The 17,672-nt window shown below is 42.6% G+C and overlaps 1 protein-coding gene across 4 annotated transcripts in view; it reads left to right on the top strand.

Annotated features, from left to right (window-relative positions):
* The window catches only part of LOC126236641 (phospholipid-transporting ATPase IF-like), a 683,598-nt gene that overhangs the window by 512,595 nt on the left and 153,331 nt on the right, over positions 1 to 17,672 (top strand). For all 4 annotated transcript variants that reach the window (XM_049946098.1, XM_049946097.1, XM_049946100.1 and 1 more), the window contains one exon: positions 13,618 to 13,707. In XM_049946098.1, the coding sequence (XP_049802055.1) occupies positions 13,618 to 13,707 (90 nt within the window). The remainder of the gene's footprint in view (positions 1 to 13,617; positions 13,708 to 17,672) is intronic.

Raw genomic sequence — 17,672 nt, forward strand, 5'->3', positions numbered from 1 at the left:
GAGTTTACATTGAGTATTTTGAAATAAAAAAGCAATAATAGGAAATGAAGATTTCAGGCAGTCTCGAGGGAGCAATGCATGTGAGTCATATGTTACTGAAATGATGATTGTGGCGTTACGTTACAAAATAATACACAATTCTACATGATTTGTGTTTCTATGGGGTTACATGAAGTTGTTGATATTTGAATCCACAGTAGAAACTGTTGAGGAACTAATTGGTAACTGTGCTTGATTTCTAACATTTTTGGTTCCCGAACGCATTTCTTCAACCGTATAAAAACGCCCCACCTTCTCCTCTCAGCCACAAAAATCACAAGTTCCGATATTGTAAAACTTGTTATAAAACTTACAATTTGAAATCATTTTTTACAAAATGATGTTCTGAAATTCAGGTTTTTCAGAGATACTTTCTTATAATAAAAACAATAAAACCGCAATATTTAATGTAAAGAACAGATGTTACCGTCTTTCTCGGTAGAAGTGTCACCTTGCTCCCTAGTTGTGCTCGATGCATATCAGCACAAGTCGGTAGCCTGCACGACTGTGACGTTATGTTTTCAGTTCTGCCAATAGCATCTCGTTGGCAACACACACTCACGCTCACTGGTGCCGACGGAGTGGCAAATTGTAGTTGCATCACGATTTAATAGACACCTACTGTTTTAAATCTCCGGTGGCGACTTGTTCCAGAGAGTTAAAGAAAAATCCGTGGGAGGTGCCGCAACGGCGTTCCGGCCGAAATTAATCCCTGGTTGGCTGATGCAGAAGGCACTGTACCAGGGTTGTGTCCTTGAGGAAAAGGAGGAGGAAAGGTGAGACGGTCATAGGTCCCTACTTTCTCCTCTCGCCTTCTCCTCCCTCAAATAACAATTTACTGTCACTCCCACTTTTAACGTGCCACAGTTGCCAAGGATTTAAAAATAATAGCAAAATAAAATGTTTTATTATATAAGGGCAGTCAAATGAAAACTAGGCAGATGGAAAAAGTAAGTAAGCCGTTTGTTATGCAAAAGTAATCGTCATAACTGTTAGTTCGTTTATCCCTCTATGAGACAAGACGGTGGATGCAATTTTTGCAAACCTTCGAATAAGTTTTTCTGTTGCTTTCAGTTGTAGTGGAAGGTCTTTCCCTTTCTGTGTTGTCTTACTGAAGTTCTGCCATTTGCTGCTTCTACTCGCGGACTCACGAACCGTGTCGGGTGCTGCTGACAGCAGCTTGTGAATAGGCGCCCCTGCCTGGCCGGAATGTTCTCTGCAGCCGGTCAGCCTGCATAGCTGCATTCCTTGCCATTTTAACACCGTTTTCATGCTACTTTGTCTTTCGAAAATTGTCTACGAAACTTGAAAATTGATAGACATAAAAATATACACGCCTTTAGCATTTGGGGGGGGGGGGAGGGGGGCAGCTTGATGATCCTCATGACACCTCCCCCCTCCCCTCTTTGGATCTACGCCGGTCTCACAGTAGGACAGATAACAGAAATTTAAGAGTGTCGCAAAATTTCACGCATCTTTCTGAAGTCGCCTTCACACAGAGCCACTGAGAAGCACTTCTCAGTGGCTCTTCCGCTGGCAAAGTATTCGTTAAAATGGGTTCTTCCATGGAGTTAAAAAAAAAGAGGAAAGATGGCATTACGTTACAAACGTGAAGCCATTGTCCGCCATCTTAACTAGCCCATATAACATTCTGGGAGTATGCGTACGGAACGATTTGAAATGGAATGATCATATAAAATTAATTGTTGGAAAGGCGGGTGCTAGGTTGAGATTCATTGGGAGAGTCCTTAGAAAATGTAGTCCAGCACCAAAGGAGGTGGCTTACAAAACACTCGTTCGACCTATACTTGAGTATTGCTCATCAATGTGGGATCTGTACCAGGTCGGGTCGACAGAGGAGATAGAGAAGATCCAAAGGAGAGCGGCGCGTTTCGTCACAGGGTTATTTGGTAAGCGTGATAGCGTTATGGAGATGTTTAGCAAACTCAAGTGGCAGACTCTGCAAGAACCATACGCGACTGGAATAGGAAAGGGAGGTAATGACAGTGGCACATAAAGTGCCCTCCACCACACACCGTTGGGTGGCTTGCGGAGTATAAATGTAGATGCAGATGTAGATGTAGATTCATATCCCCATAGTTCACCGTGCTGACACTTCCCCATGACTTCACTCTGCGTCCTATTACTAGACAAATACACATTCAAGAACAGAAAAACGTTCGAAATTGAATGGTAAACAGTAGCCTGCCAACGCTTTGGGCTCCTGTGGCGCTCAGTGGCGGACTACCACCACCAGTAGCCCAGAATTGCGACTGGTTTCCAACGTCGGCCTTCTTACGACGCCCTTCGGTGGTACTGCTGATCGACCAAGCAGCGGGTAACGTCGCCATGTTAAGGGCCCTTTCACGCGCGAGGCCGTGCTTCCAGCTGGAGAGAGCTTAGACGATTCGCGTTACGTTGCGTCCTTTCACACGAGGGACTCAGAGCTTCGACCTCGGCTCACTGAGCCGCAATTTAGCTTGTCAAGTGAATCGCCTGCTACCAGCTTTACACAGAGCCTTATGAGAGCTTTCACAATGGATAAAGTGAATTAATTGCTTGTCGTCCTTCGCGCTGCGTTTCAGTACACATAATTGAATCAGCCAGATGCTAAGTACCTGTAAGAAAAATAGTTTTACAAAAATATATTAATGACAGCTATCAAATTTTTAGAGAATGATACACAAAAGAAGTAGAACTATCTGATATTTCATATGTGAGGCACATTAAAAGATGTAGAGAAGTAAAGAGTGATTCTGTAGCAACTGAAAAAACTAAATATATTCATTCTAACCTCCTGCCATTTTTATCACCTGTTATTCAACACAAAATATGCATAACCAAAGTATACGATACTCGTGTATTTTATTCTAAATAATAGAACGCATTCAAATGCTGTCACATACATGATTCTTTCCAGAACATACTCAACTTACGTGAAGAAGATAACACAATTAGAAACGACGAAGCTGAAGGGGATAGCGATCATCTGCGAGTTAAGTATTAGTGAGGGAGAACGGATCCCTTCTAAAACAAGAAGAATTACGAACCAAGGCCTACAATCAGACATAGACAAATTCTGTAATGTTTTACACCGAAGCATTTAAATTAGACAAGAATGCAGGACAGTATCATCTTTGCTAAAAGACTTGGCAGCTGTTCCGGAACTGATTTCCCTTATTTTGTTATAATGATCGTTTCTGACTATGTAGGTCGGCGTTAACAAAATATATTCGCGTTCAGTGGAGAAATTTGTTGGAAATTTCGTGAGAAGATTCCGCACAACGAAAAACACCTTTGTTTTAATGATGTCTAACACGATCCCTGTATCATGTCAGGGACACTCTTTCCCCTATTTCTCAATAACACAAAACGTGCTGCTCTCCTTTAAACTTTCTCGCTGTACTCCGTTAATCCTTCCTGGTAACAATCCCACAGCTCGCAGCAGTACTCCAAAAGAGGACGGACAAGCGTAGTTGTGGGCAGTCTCTTTAGTAGATCTGTTGCATCTTCTAGGTATTCCGCCAACGAAGATTCTTAATTGTAATTCCAAGGTATTTAGTTGAATGAACTGTCTCTAGATTTGACTAATTATCGTTTAATCGAAGTTTAACGCATTCCTTTTAGCACTCATGTGGATGACCTCTCACTTTTCATTATTTAGGGTCAATTGCAGATTTCCCATCGTACAGATATCTTTTCTAAATCGTTTTGCAATTTGGTTTGATCTTCTGATGACTTTACTAGTCGATAAACAAGACGGCTGCTCAGATTGTCTCCTAAATCGTTTATATAGATAAGGAACAGCAGAGGGCCTATAACTCTACCTTCGGGATCACCAGAAATCACTTCTGGTTTACTCTATGGTTTTTCGTCAATTTCTACGAACTGTGACCTCTCTGCAGGAAATCACGAATCCAGTCACATAACATTCCATAAGCACGCAATTTGAATGCAAGTCGCTTGTGAGCTACAGTGTCAAACGCCTTCCGGAAATCTAGAAATCCAAGATCAATTTGAAATCCCTTGTCAATAGCACTCACCACTTAGTGTGAGTAAAGATCTAGTCGTGTTTCGGAAGAACGATGTTTTCTAAATTCATGTTGACTGTGTCAATAAACCGATGTCTTAGAGATAATTCATAATATTCGAACACAATGTATGTTCCAGAATCCCGCTGCAGATCGACGTTAATTATACATGCCTGTAATTTAGTGGATTACTCCTACTGCTTTCCTTGAATATTGGTTCCACCTGTGTAGTTTTCCAGTCTTTGAACATGGATATCTCGTGGAGCGGGCGGTTATATGAGATGCATCAGCATGCTCTGAAAGGTCCTAATCGGTATTCAGTCTGGAGCTGAAGACTTGCTTTCATTAAGAGATTTACGTTGCTTCACTACTGCGAGGATATCTACTTCTAAGTTACTCATGGTGGCAGTTGTTTTTTATCCGAATTTTGAAATATTTACTTCGTCTTCTTTGGTGAAGGAATTTGGAAAAGCTGTGTTTAGTAACTCTGCTTTAGTAGCACTGTCATCGATAGTATTTACATTGCTGTCGCGAATTGATTGTGTCTTGCCGCCAGCGTACATTACATACGACAATAATCTCTTTGGATTTTGTGCCAGGTTTCGAGACAAAGTCTCGTTGTGGAAACTATTATAAGCATCTCACATTGGAGTCGACGCTAAATTTCGAGTTTCTGTAAAAAATCGCCAATCATGAACATTTTGAGTTCGCTTAAATTTTTCGTGCTTTTTTCGTTGTTTCTGCGACAGTGTCCTGGCCCGTTGTATCGGCTCGTTGACGTATTGCGATTGTTGCTCACTGTTATTTTGTAGTACGATCGAGTAGGTTTTTACAACAAAGAAATTTGTTTTGCATCCACCTCAGAGTAACAGCCACCCTCTGTTCCATTGCTCTATGCTTCCTCATTTTGGTGTCCACCAACCGAAAGAATTATTTCAGTGTTTCACATAGTTCATCGAATGAAGTTAGAAACACGATAGAAATCGAAAAATTTCTCAGGAGGTGCTCGAAGTATCAGGTGAAAGCAATGAAAAAGCTCCTAATCTAATCGATAGTTATTGGGTAGCACCAATGCTTTCTTTTCTGATTCTAGAAACAACACGCCAACAGGCAGCAATTCTTTTTAGGTACCACGTCACACCTACAGCTCACTGAATCCAGAAGCACGGTCTCCCACTTGGAAGGACCGTTCACTGTTACTTTGGCTAGAGATTGAAGTCAATACAGAAGGTTTCATGTGTGAAGCTGAAAAAACATCCATCGATATGCAGCATGGAGAGTGAGGGATGTTCAGATAAACTGCAAAAATTAAATCTTCCACCGTACGTTACAAGCAAACGTTCTGCAAAGAAGGGGATAATTGGTGAGCGTCACTCACATTTCTTTCCGCTTGTGTTGGGTCTGTTGATATGTCATGTAAGTACTCAAAGTGTCTTCAAATCTGTATGTCTCGATCACGAACAAAACTGTACAAAACACAGCAGTTTTTATAATACCTTAAGAAAATTCTGAAGATAATAAGAACGCCGATCAAAAATTTCTGCACTCTTTAGCTGTACTCCGTTCATCATAAGAATAACCTGTTGTAAACATTACGCCCTGTATTCAAATGGTTCAAATGGCTCTGAGCACTATGGGACTCAACTACTGTGGTCATCATTCCCATAGAACTTAGAACTACTTAAACCTAACTAACCTAAGGACATCACACACATCCATGCCCGAGGCAGGATTCGAACCTACGACCGTAGTGGTCACGCGGTTCCAGACTGTAGCCCCTAGAACCGCACGGCCACTCCGGCCGGCGCCATGTATTCTTCTGCGTTTGCTTGAATCTCATTGGAAGCCAAGCTGTGACCAGTACAGTCAAGTACGCTCATAAGGATACGTTTTATGCTGTGTTACACGCACATAAACTAAGCAGGACAATAGCTTTACCGGTGCATTAAACTTAGACAGTAATGGCAAACCAGCGGTCCAACTAACCAGCAATGATGTGAGCAGTTGCAGTTCAGACGTAAAAAGGGACTAGCAAAGAAACAATATAGCTTCGAATGTCATTTAATTTTTGAAGAGAATGAAATAATATTCGGCAAAGATCCAGCACTACCGCGCGATTCTTGGGTGACCCGACGGAAAGCATAAAATGCTCTCGTTCTCACCCGATACGGTATTCTAATATTGCAAACAAGAGTTACGAAAATGCCTAACTTAAACACAGGGTAATTTTTCTGAGCGAGCTATTAGTGATTCAAAAGCACACTGCAGGGATTTTGCCGCACTCTTGAATACTGAAGCCACTGAAGTCTTACAGTCAGTCGTCAGTTGGACTTGCATTACATCCATCTACATATTTCTTGTCACTTATTTATATTTTTGCCACCATAATATAACAATCTTGTTATTGTTCATCTGCTCGTAATCTCATATATTACCATCATTAGCATTAACAGCCATTTGATAAACACTGCTATATAAAGCCCTCTTCTGGACTTTCGGATGCATTACTGTCATTAGCTCTAAGCATTCACATTACTCCTGTGTGTTTTCTTATGTCATGACATGTACCCATCTCAGCCTATTTGTATGTCTTGGAATGTAGCGAAGGACTTACTTGCTCCATCTTTGGCTACATGTCCTATCCACTCTCATTATAACCATAATTATGTCTTCTGTTCCAGTCTGTTTGCTAATCCTATTATTTACTTCCATGTTTCTCCTAGTAATTCCTAAGTTGTACCTCTCCACTGCTTGCAGAGAAACTCACACTTTTCTTTGGTTTTCAGCTTATAAGTTCATGTCTCATTGCTTTAAGTCAAAATTATCACTACACACTGATCTGTAAACTTTCACTTCAGACACAGTGGGAGATATTTTGTAAACTCCATTGTGTTTGCCAAGGTACTCCATGCCATTTTTAATATTTTATTTTTATTCCTGTCTGTGTTGTCTTAGTCTTCAACTGGCCTCAAGCAAAAAAGTAATGACTTTGTTCTATGACTTCTTTGTTGACTTGTACTGTTTTCTTGTCATCATAATGGCTGTACATTATTTTTGTCTTATTGTATTAGATTTTCAGCCATGTTTTCAAATCTGTTCATTAGACTGTTCCTGTGGTGTCACCGCCAGACACCACACTTGCTAGGTGGTAGCCTTTAAATCGGCCGCGGTCCGCTAGTATACGACGGACCCGCGTGTCGCCACTGTCAGTGATTGCAGACCGAGCGCCGCCACACGGCAGGTCTAGAGACACTTCCTAGCACTCGCCCCAGTTGTACAGCCGACTTTGCTAGCGATGGCTCACTGACAAATTACGCTCTCATTTGCCGAGACGATAGTTAGCATAGCCTTCAGCTACGTCATTTGCTACGACCTATCAAGGCGCCATTATCATTTGCTATTTATCTTGTGATGCATGTACCGTCAGACCGATGTTCACCAATTATGGATTAAAGTTAAGTATTCCAGAATCTACGTACCTTTTTTGCTAGTATAATTACTTTACCTGTTCCAGACCTCACGCCAGCCTGCGTGAGCTTAAACGCGTGCCTTTCGGCTTCCTCATAGTGGCTTGGCTGTCTTGCCAAGTCACAACAGTTTGGCGACGAGGATGGGGTCCAAACTGTTGTGACTTGGCAAGACAGCCAAGCCACTATGAGGAAGCCGAAAGGCACGCGTTTAAGCTCACGCAGGCTGGCGTGAGGTCTGGAACAGGTAAGGTAATTATACTAGCAAAAAAGGTACGTAGATTCTGGAATACTTAACTTTAATCCATAATTGGTGAACATCGGTCTGACGGTACATGCATCACGAGATAAATAGCAAATGATAATGGCGCCTTGATAGGTCGTAGCAAATGACGTAGCTGAAGGCTATGCTAACTATCGTCTCGGCAAATGAGAGCGTAATTTGTCAGTGAACCATCGCTAGCAAAGTCGGCTGTACAACTGGGGCGAGTGCTAGGAAGTGTCACTAGACCTGCCGTGTGGCGGCGCTCGGTCTGCAATCACCGACAGTGGCTACACGCGGGTCCGTCGTATACTAGCGGACCGCGGCCGATTTAAAGGCTACCACCTAGCAAGTGTGGTGTCTGGCGGTGACACCACAGTTCCCATTTGTTTTAAAAAGATTTTATGTACTAGAAGCAAACTACATTTACCGTACCCTCAGAAACTCACTCCCACTACCATACAGAATCCAGAACCTTAAGAGACTCAAAACCTTTCCTCCAAAAACCTCATTCTCACAAAAGTACCATTCCTTTCCAAAGGCCTTATTTTTGCCACATTCCCAAATTCAATCATGATGGACCTATTAAATGTCTTCTATCCTTCTCCGGGACCCTAAAGTGGAAACACTTTTCCACCACCAATCCTACTAATCAGACTGAATGCAAAGCCAATGTTGAACCCTGCCCGACTTAGTTCACTCCTCCATCCAACTGTGGTCCCTCTCCACTGTCCCCAAATCACCCTTTTTTAACATTCCAGAATTTCTTAACCTCAAACCTTGCCTGCCATCACTTCCCAAATCCCTCAACATGGAAACTAACCTTACATCCACAGAAAGAACTGCAATCAACCACCTAAAAATTGATTCTAACCTTATACTCATAAGTGCAGACAAAGGCTCCATCACTATGATTTTGAACTGTGGAAGGACAGCACCACCTCTCAGATTTGCCCATCTACAAACCCTGCCACAGTGACTCCATTGTATTACTCCCAACACTCCTACATTGTACATGCTTCATAAAGTCCATAAGCCAACCACTCAGGATGCCCCATTGTGGCTAGTTACTGTGCCCCCACTGAGAGAATCTCTGCTCTCATGGACCAATGCCTTCAATATCTTATTTGTAATCTACCCTTCTCTTTAATATATGCTATCTGTTTCCTCCACAAAAACTCCACAGTTTCTGTTCCGTTGCCAAACAGTGAATGCTCATTACTATTGATGATGGCTTTTTACACTAACTTCCCTAACGCCCATGGCCTTACCACTGGTGAACACTATCTTTCCTGGAGCCTGACTGGCACCAAACCTGCAACCTCCTTCCTGGGCACCATGACTAATTACGAGGATTGATTGAAAAGTAATGCCTCCACCTTCGTAACTCTTCCACAGTTGGCAGCATTGGTATGCGACAGGTACTGGCACGCTCCGTAGCCTCTTCTCTACAGCTCCAGTTGGCGGGAAGCCTTAGCATTGAGCGGTTGTGTTGTTACAGTGTAAAGTATGGAACCCTCCATAAACAGTCGGTCAATGTGATTTAAGCAATGTGCAGTCATTGAAATCTTGACAGCAGAAGGTGTCACCCCAAAGGAAATTCGTCAGAGAATGAAACCAGTTTATAGTGATTGTGTTGATGTAAGTACTGTGCGTCGTTGGGTGGGTAAGTTTAAAGATGTTGAGGTGGGAACATCTGACCTGCATAACAAACAAAGAGTTGGATGTCCTGCAACGTCACAAACAAAATGTTGACAGATTGATTCAGGTCGATTGTTGTATCACTCAGAGAGAAACTGCAAGCACAATCGGCAATTCACAAGAACATGTGGATTACATTATTGCTTTGCTTGGTTATCGGAAGATCTGTGCACAATGGGTACCCTGGATGCTGACTCCTGAAATGATAGCGCACAGACTTGAAATTTGCCAGGTACTTCTCTCGCGTTACGAGAATGAAGGTAACGCCTTTCTCGATTCAGTTATGACAGGAGACAAAACACCATTACGACTCAGAGTTGAAATGTCAGTCTATGAAATATCGACAAAGACTCGCCCCGCAAAAAAAAATTCAAGATGCAGCCCTCAGATGGAAAGATCACGGCCACAGTGTTCTGGGATGCAGATGGTTATCCAGGTTGATTTCCTTGATCATGAAACAACAATAAATTCAGAGCATTACATCACAACGCTGCGAACTCTGAAACGACGGCTAACAAGGGTCCGAAAGGAAAAGAGAAACGTTTTCCTGCAGCATGACAGTGCCAGGCCACACACTTCAAGTGTCACCACAGCAGAACTTCAGAGAACAAATCTCACCATCGTACGGCTTCCTCCATACAGTCAAGATTTAGCACTGTCTGACTTCCATCTGTTCCTGATAATGAAGGACAATCTGCGGGGACATCATTATGCTTCTGATGAAGACGTTGAGAGAACTGTGACACTGTGGTTGCGGAAACAGTGTGTCGACTTATTCCGTGACGGCTTCAGAAAACTTGTTCATCATTGGCAGAAATGTATCCAATTGGCTAATGATTATCTGGAAAAATGAATATTGGTAATTAAAGATCACATTCTAAGGATTATTTATGGGTTTGATTTATTAAAATATTCCCATCCAGACCCAATTAATGAAGGTGGCGGCATTACTTTTCATTCAACCCTCGCATATCCTCACCCACAATTACTTCACCTTTGAAACAATCCTTGGTACAGCAATGAGCAATCACATAGCTACATCCTATGCCAACCTACTCATGGCCCATCTAGAGGAATCTTTACTAACCACTTAGAATCCCAAACCTCTTACCTGGTTCAGATTTGTTGATGAAATCTTCGTGGTCTGGACTAATGGTGAGGAAACCCTGTCTATGTTCCATCAGAACCTGAACACCTTCTCCCCCATTCCCTTCACTTCGTCCTGCTCAACAGAATAAGCCACATTCCTTGATGTTGACCTCGAACTCAGAGATGGTTACATCCATATCAAACCTATCAATCACCAGCAACACTTCCACTTCAACAGCTGTCACCCATTCCATACCAAAAACTCCCTTCCATAGAGTCTAGCCATCCATGGCCGTTGCATTTGTTAATACAAACAGTCCCTCTCCAAATGTAGCAAATGTCTCCCTGAGGCATTCACTGACCTAAATTACCCTTCCAACCTTCTACAGAAATGACCTCCCATGCTGTGTCTCTCCAGTGACATCCCACATTCCCATAATCTGGCCACAAAGGAGCACTACTCCCCTCATGACTCAGTACCACAAAGGATTGGACCAACTGAATAACATTCTCTGCCAAGATTTTGACTACCCCTTATTGTGCTCTGAAGTGGGTATTCTACCCACTGTCATTCGCACCCCTCCCATTGTTGTATTCCATTGCTCTACTGCCCGCCGAACCTACGCAATATCTGTGTCCATCCCTAATACATCCTTGCTCCCAACCCACTGCTGCTCCACCTACCTGAGTCCAGTCACAGACATCACCCATCCCAGTAAAGGCAGGGCTACCTGTGAAAGCAGTCATGTGATCAACAAACCAAGTAGCAACCACTGTTCTGCTTTCTGCATAGGCATGACAACCAACAAGCTGTCTGTCTACATGAATAGCTACCAATAAATGTGACCAAGAGACAGCAGGACCACCCAGTTGCTGAAACTGCTTCATGGCATGGGCCGTCCAGATCCTTCCTACCTACACCAGCTTTTCTGAACTGCACAGATAGGAGCTCTCCCTGCAATGTATCCTATGTCCTCATAACCCTCTTACCCGAATCTTCACTAGTTCCTGTTGATCACCCACCTATTCCCTTCCCTGCTCCTACTCCAGCACTACACAGCTTCCTTTCCACTGACACATGTAGCAGAATCTCCTTTTGCAGCCAAGCTCATAATAATGATTCTGTAGTCTTCAAAGGCTGCTGTCATGTAGGGAACATCACATATTTCAAGTTCACATGTATTGTATGTAAATAGCACTGCAGATCAATGATAATGATCAATTAGGTGTTTAATTTCAATATATTCTTGTACTGTTGGTGGAAGTTCCTTCTTCATTCAGTAGCAGGTAGGTATCTATGGCATAAAAATTATGGCAGATTTAATACCTCCACCAGAAATGAATTGATGGGCACTGTCTTCATTGCACGAGAGCACACATGTAGTACTTTATGTTCTACTTTAACAATTTGTATGAGTTGGGTTAGGTCTGACTATTTCTCTGTACATTGTAATCAGTGTTGCAACAACTGCAATCTATTTTGAAAAAGATATTCATGGTTAGATTTCTTTTTAATGCCTGCTCCATTTAAGTATTACTAATAGTACATGTCCTTGTATGTTAATGTTTTGGCACATTGCTATTCTATGTCAGTGTAGACTGATGCATGTAGTTTGTTTAATGATATCATAAGACTAGGAACTTTCATTCATCTGCACATTGCATTGGGTACTATTGTTAAATCTCCGATGCAGTCCTACAATGATTTGCGGTGTCTGATTTGGTATCCCTGCACCATCTGTTCTAAGGCACATACTGAGAAAGTGATAGCAATAGTTGCAATGCCTTCACCAGTATCATACATGTGGAATAATTTAAAATTTACACTAATCCCTGTGCTGATTATCTCTGTAATGATGGTTGCAGTAATTATGCAAGCCCGTATCTTAGCTGTCTGTCTCTATAGCTGAGTGGTCAGCATGGCTGCCTACCATGCGGAGGGCTTGGGTTCAATTTCCAGTACTGCCAGGGATTTTACTCGGTGAGAGGACTGGAACAGGGTGTACTCAGCCTCGTAGCACCAGTTGGGGAGCTACTTAGTAGCAGCACCCGGTCTGCTAAACTGACAGTTGCTGGGAGAGCTGTGTGCTGTCACCACCCCTCCTAATTACATCCAAATGACACCATCAGCAGAGGATGACGCAGCAGTCAGTCAGTTCCTGGTGGGCTTGTTTGTGCCGAGACTGGTTGTGCTTGCTTATATCCAAGCTGCAAAAAATTTGTCTGATTTAAATAATTGACATAAAGTAATGATGGAGGATACAGACCAAACAGCTATACTGTAACTATGAAATCAACATTGCTTCCTTTTCATTTTATATATATCTTCATTACCATGCAGTTTTCAATCTGCTAAAGTCTTGACATCTTATTTCTTTTATATAAAAAAAATACACTGTTGAAATTGTTCATGAAATGTCTTGACAGAATCCAAATTACGATTTGTAAACTGTTTCTACAATGTTTAGCTCCTTTGTTTTGAATGTGTAGAAGCTGAAAGGCTTAATCCCATTTGGATCTAGCTTCTGATCAGGCAACTAGTACTATATGCATTTACAATGTGGTAGGCATTGTTGAATTTCACTTTTAATTTCACCATGTTACGGCTGAACTGTTTGTGTTATAATTAGTGTGAAAGCAGTGTTTTCTTCCTTTTAAGCATTTATTGATAGAATAGAAAGCTCATCAATCACAGTGAGAGAGGGTGCTTGGTATAAGGCACAAAGCATAGTTAGTAGCTGCACTGCAAGAGGGATGTAGGAACTGGTCCCTTCACACCAGTCCTCTTGTTGGGTGGCACTTGCTTTCTCCATTACCTGCTTCAGAAGAAATTTACAAGGTGCATTGTCAAATCAATTGATAAAAGACTCCAACCACAACCAGAAATACAGTTGCTAGAAAGTTATGACAAACGTGTTTTATATCTGTAACTTTTTGCTTTGTAATAATAATAATGGTAAAGTTGCATCTTTACAGTTTAATAATGAAGATATATGTGTGACTTACATTCTTTTCCTATTTGTTGCAGTACTCTCCATGGAACTTCCTTCCAAAAAACTTGTTTGAGCAGTTCCGCCGCATAGCAAATTTCTACTTTCTGTGCATAGCCATTATTTCGGTAAGTTGTGAATAATGACATCAGTACTTAAATATAAAGGAATATAATCAAACAATGGAAAATCCAGGATGGAATGTAACAATATTATGAAAAGGAAAGTTGCTACTCACCATATAGCAGAGATGCTAAGTCGCAGGTAGGTACACAAAAACTCTGCCACAAATAAAGCTTTCCAACAGTAAGGTCTTCATCAAAAATAGATGACACACACACAAACACACACACACACACACACACACACACACACACACACAACTGCAGCCTTAGGCAACTGTAGTCACACGGTGAGCAACAGCACCAGTGCATGATGAGAGTGGCAATTTGGTGAGGGTAAGGAGGAGGCTGGGGTGGGGCGGGGGAGGGATAGTAGTGTAGGGGATAGATGGGGAGGCAGGGTGGAGGGGAGGGGGAAGGAGAGAAGTAGAAAGACTAGGTGCAATGGTGGAATGTGGGCTGTGTAGCTCTGGAGTGGGAACAGGGAAGGGGCTGAATGGGTGAGGACAATGATTAACAAAGGTTGAGGCCAGGTGGGATACGGGAAGGTAGGATGTATTGCAGGGAAAGTTCCCACCTGCACAATTCAGAAAAGCTGGTGTTGTGCTAGGAGGGATCCATATGGCACAGGCTGTGAAGCGGTCATTGAAATGAAGGATGTCATGTTTGGCAGCGTGCTCAGCGATAGGGCAGTCCACATGTTTCTTGGCCACAGTTTGTTGGTGGCCATACATGCAGACAGACAGCTTATTAGTTGTAATGCTCACATAGAATGCAGCACAGTAGTTGCAGTTTAGCTTGTAGATCACATGACTGGTTTCACAGGTAGCCCTGCCTTTGATGGGATAGGTGATATTTGCGACCACACTGCAGTAGGTGGTAGTGGGAGGCTGTATGGGACAGGTCTTGCATCTAGGTCTATCACAGGGGTATGAGCCATGAGGTAAGGGGTTGGAAGCATGGGTTGTGTAGGGATGGATGAGTATATTGTGTAGTTTTGGTGGACAGTGGAATACCACTGTGGGATGGGTGGGAAGGATAGTGGACTGGACATTTCTCATTTCAGGGTATGATGAGAGGTAGTCAAACCCTGATGGAGAATGTTATTCAGTTGCTCTGGTCCTGGGTGGTACTGAGTTACAAGGGCAATGTTCCTCTGTGGCTGGACAGTGGGACTTCAGGAAGTTGTGGAAGGTGGGAAAGATAAGGCACAGGAAATTTATTTTTGTTCGTAGGTTGGAAGGATAGTTACGATTTGCGAACATTTCAGTGAGACCCTCAGTATATTTTGAGAGCGGCTGCTTGTCACTGTCTTGGTATGGAATGTGTGGCAGCTGTCAAAGTGGAGGTATTGCTGGTGGTGAGTAGGTTTGATATGGATGAAGGTACTGATGTAGCCATCTTTGAGGTGGAGGTCAACATCTAGGAAGGTGGCTTGTTGGGTTTAAGTAGGACCAGGTAAAGCAGATGGGGGAGAAGTTGTTGAGGTTCTAGAGGAATATGGATAGGGTGTCCTCACCTTATTCCCTGCCCTCTATCTAACCTGCAGCACTACACTGTCTGCCACTCCCACCATACTATCCTTCCCCCTCCCTGCCCCTCCCTCCTCCTTACCACCACTCAGTCACCACCCCTGTCATGCACTGGTGCTGCTGCTTGCAGTGTGGCTACAGTTGCCTGAGACTGCAGTCGTGTGTGTGTGTGTGTGTGTGTGCGCGCGCGCGTGCGCGTGTGTGTGTGTGTGTCTGTCTGTCTGTCATCTATTTATGACGCAGGTCGCACTGACCAAAAGCTTTATTTGTGGCAGTATTTTTGTTGCGCGTGTGTGCAACTCAGCATCTCTGCTATATGGTGAGTAGCAACATTCCTTTTCATAATAAAGGAATATAATGATAAACACAGAAAAGGCCACCTCTTATGTCAGTACTGTATATTTGTATAAAGCAATAATTATAAGCTTGTATAATATACTAAAAAGCAATAATGATATGGTCCACAAAAATTAAATGTTTTTTTTTGTAAATCTGCAAACACAGAGTATAGTATGAACTAAAGCACACTATAATTGAGACAGTGTAAGAAGCCCCTGACAGCCTGCAGTACTGTTGCCAGCTTTCAACTGTGAAGTGCTAATAAGTGCAGGTGAACATAACAGCAGTCTACAGAGCTGTGATAACACTGAGATGTTGCCATAGATACATTTACAAAATCATATTACTTACTAGTCGAGGTAGCCCCATGAAGCTGTTGCATCCACCCCATTGCAACTGTCAGAGATGTACTTATGCCAACCCCTTACCATAGTAATGGGAGCACTAAGACTAACCACTGCCATGTAGTTGAGATGTTGAGTGTTCAACAGGCACATAAAAAATATTGACATTGTTGCTGATCTTTTGAACACGGTCTTTCTTTGGAGCTAACTAATATAAAAAACACAAACACAGATGAGGGTAGACAAAGATGAAGGATCAGACTTCAGAGAGAATTATACATGGTCCAGTCACATTAATGACACTACCGCCTATGCTCAATGTCAGCATGCAATAACCCCTCACAGATGGCATGTATAGCACTAGCAGTGGAGGGTACATAAAGTGTATCAGGGTATGCAGAAAACAGCGCAGTTGTTGTTGTAATGCAGAAACAGTGTGATTTATCTGCCATCCAAAGGGCGTGATCACTGGCTTTTGGGCCAAGTGTGGATACATTTCTGAAATGGTGAAGTTTGTAAACTGTTCCCATGCTGCCATAATTAATGTATCCATACATGGCAAAATGGCCCTATCCAACATCAGTGACAGAGCAACTGTGGTGCACCATGGGCTGTAGATGACAGGGGTGAATGATGGCTGCAGAGTTATGTGCAGGTGGATATATGTGCAATTTTTGAGGAACTTACCACTCAAACAAACCAAGGAACTACCAAAAGTGTTCCCTCGGTGACTGTTCAGTTAACATTGCTGTATGTGGGCACCTGCAGCAGGTGCGTGATTCGTGCAAGTAGGCTGACTGCTGTTCATGAGCAGTGAAGAACAACTAGTCGTCCACTGAATGGCAACAGATGGCCTTTTCAGTTGAATCACGTTTTGAGAATAAACACCCTGCAAGGATCGTCGGAACGGTCCAGGCTGGATGAAGAGAGTTATGGCCTGGGAACTGTTTTCCTAGCATTCCCTAGGTGAGCTCATCATTCTGGAAGACACAGTGGATCAACACGTATATGTGTCTATCACTGAGGACCAGGCCCACCCCTACATGCAGTTTGCTTTTACTATATAAGATGGCATCTACCAGGAGGACAATGCAAAGTTTCACACAACTTGCAGTGCTTGTGTGTGGTTCGATCAGACTGTTCTTCGCACTGTGGGTGCTCAACCTAGAAACCTAGTGCAATTATCCACGGCACTGGAGTCAACATGTCCCCACATCACTGTCAGTACCTTCCAGAACCTCACTGACTTACTTTTTGCGCACCCAGGTTATTATTCAGGCTTTTGACTGGGGGTCGTATTAATGAGACTGAACAATTTATATGCATTACAAGATGTTCTAAGCTTACTTCATTATCCCAGTATTGCATTTCAGTTTAGCTGCTATATGTTGAGTAGTTATCTTTACTTCTTCTTTTGTTTTTTATCCCATTCAAGAATTTCAGCACCCTAAAACCCACTTGATTAGTTGTACTGAGAGATGAGTGATGAACATTCCATCACTGACTAATTAAAAAATTTAAATTTCACAGTTCTCCCTGCAACAGAACCAACACATCATCTAGCATGTTTCTGAAAGATTGCTTGTGGATAACTGTCATCTTACTCTTTTGTTCAACATGTAATTTTTGATAAATTTAGCAGGCTTGCAGACCAAGAAATGTCGCCTACATCTCGTTAGAACAGGCAAGCTGTATAAACATTAATGTCATCTTGATGTATAAATCGATTGCCAGCACTGTTAGAAACGGGTTACTT

Source organism: Schistocerca nitens, chromosome 2 (genome assembly GCF_023898315.1).
Source record: "Schistocerca nitens isolate TAMUIC-IGC-003100 chromosome 2, iqSchNite1.1, whole genome shotgun sequence".
NCBI classification, from domain to species: domain Eukaryota; kingdom Metazoa; phylum Arthropoda; class Insecta; order Orthoptera; family Acrididae; genus Schistocerca; species Schistocerca nitens.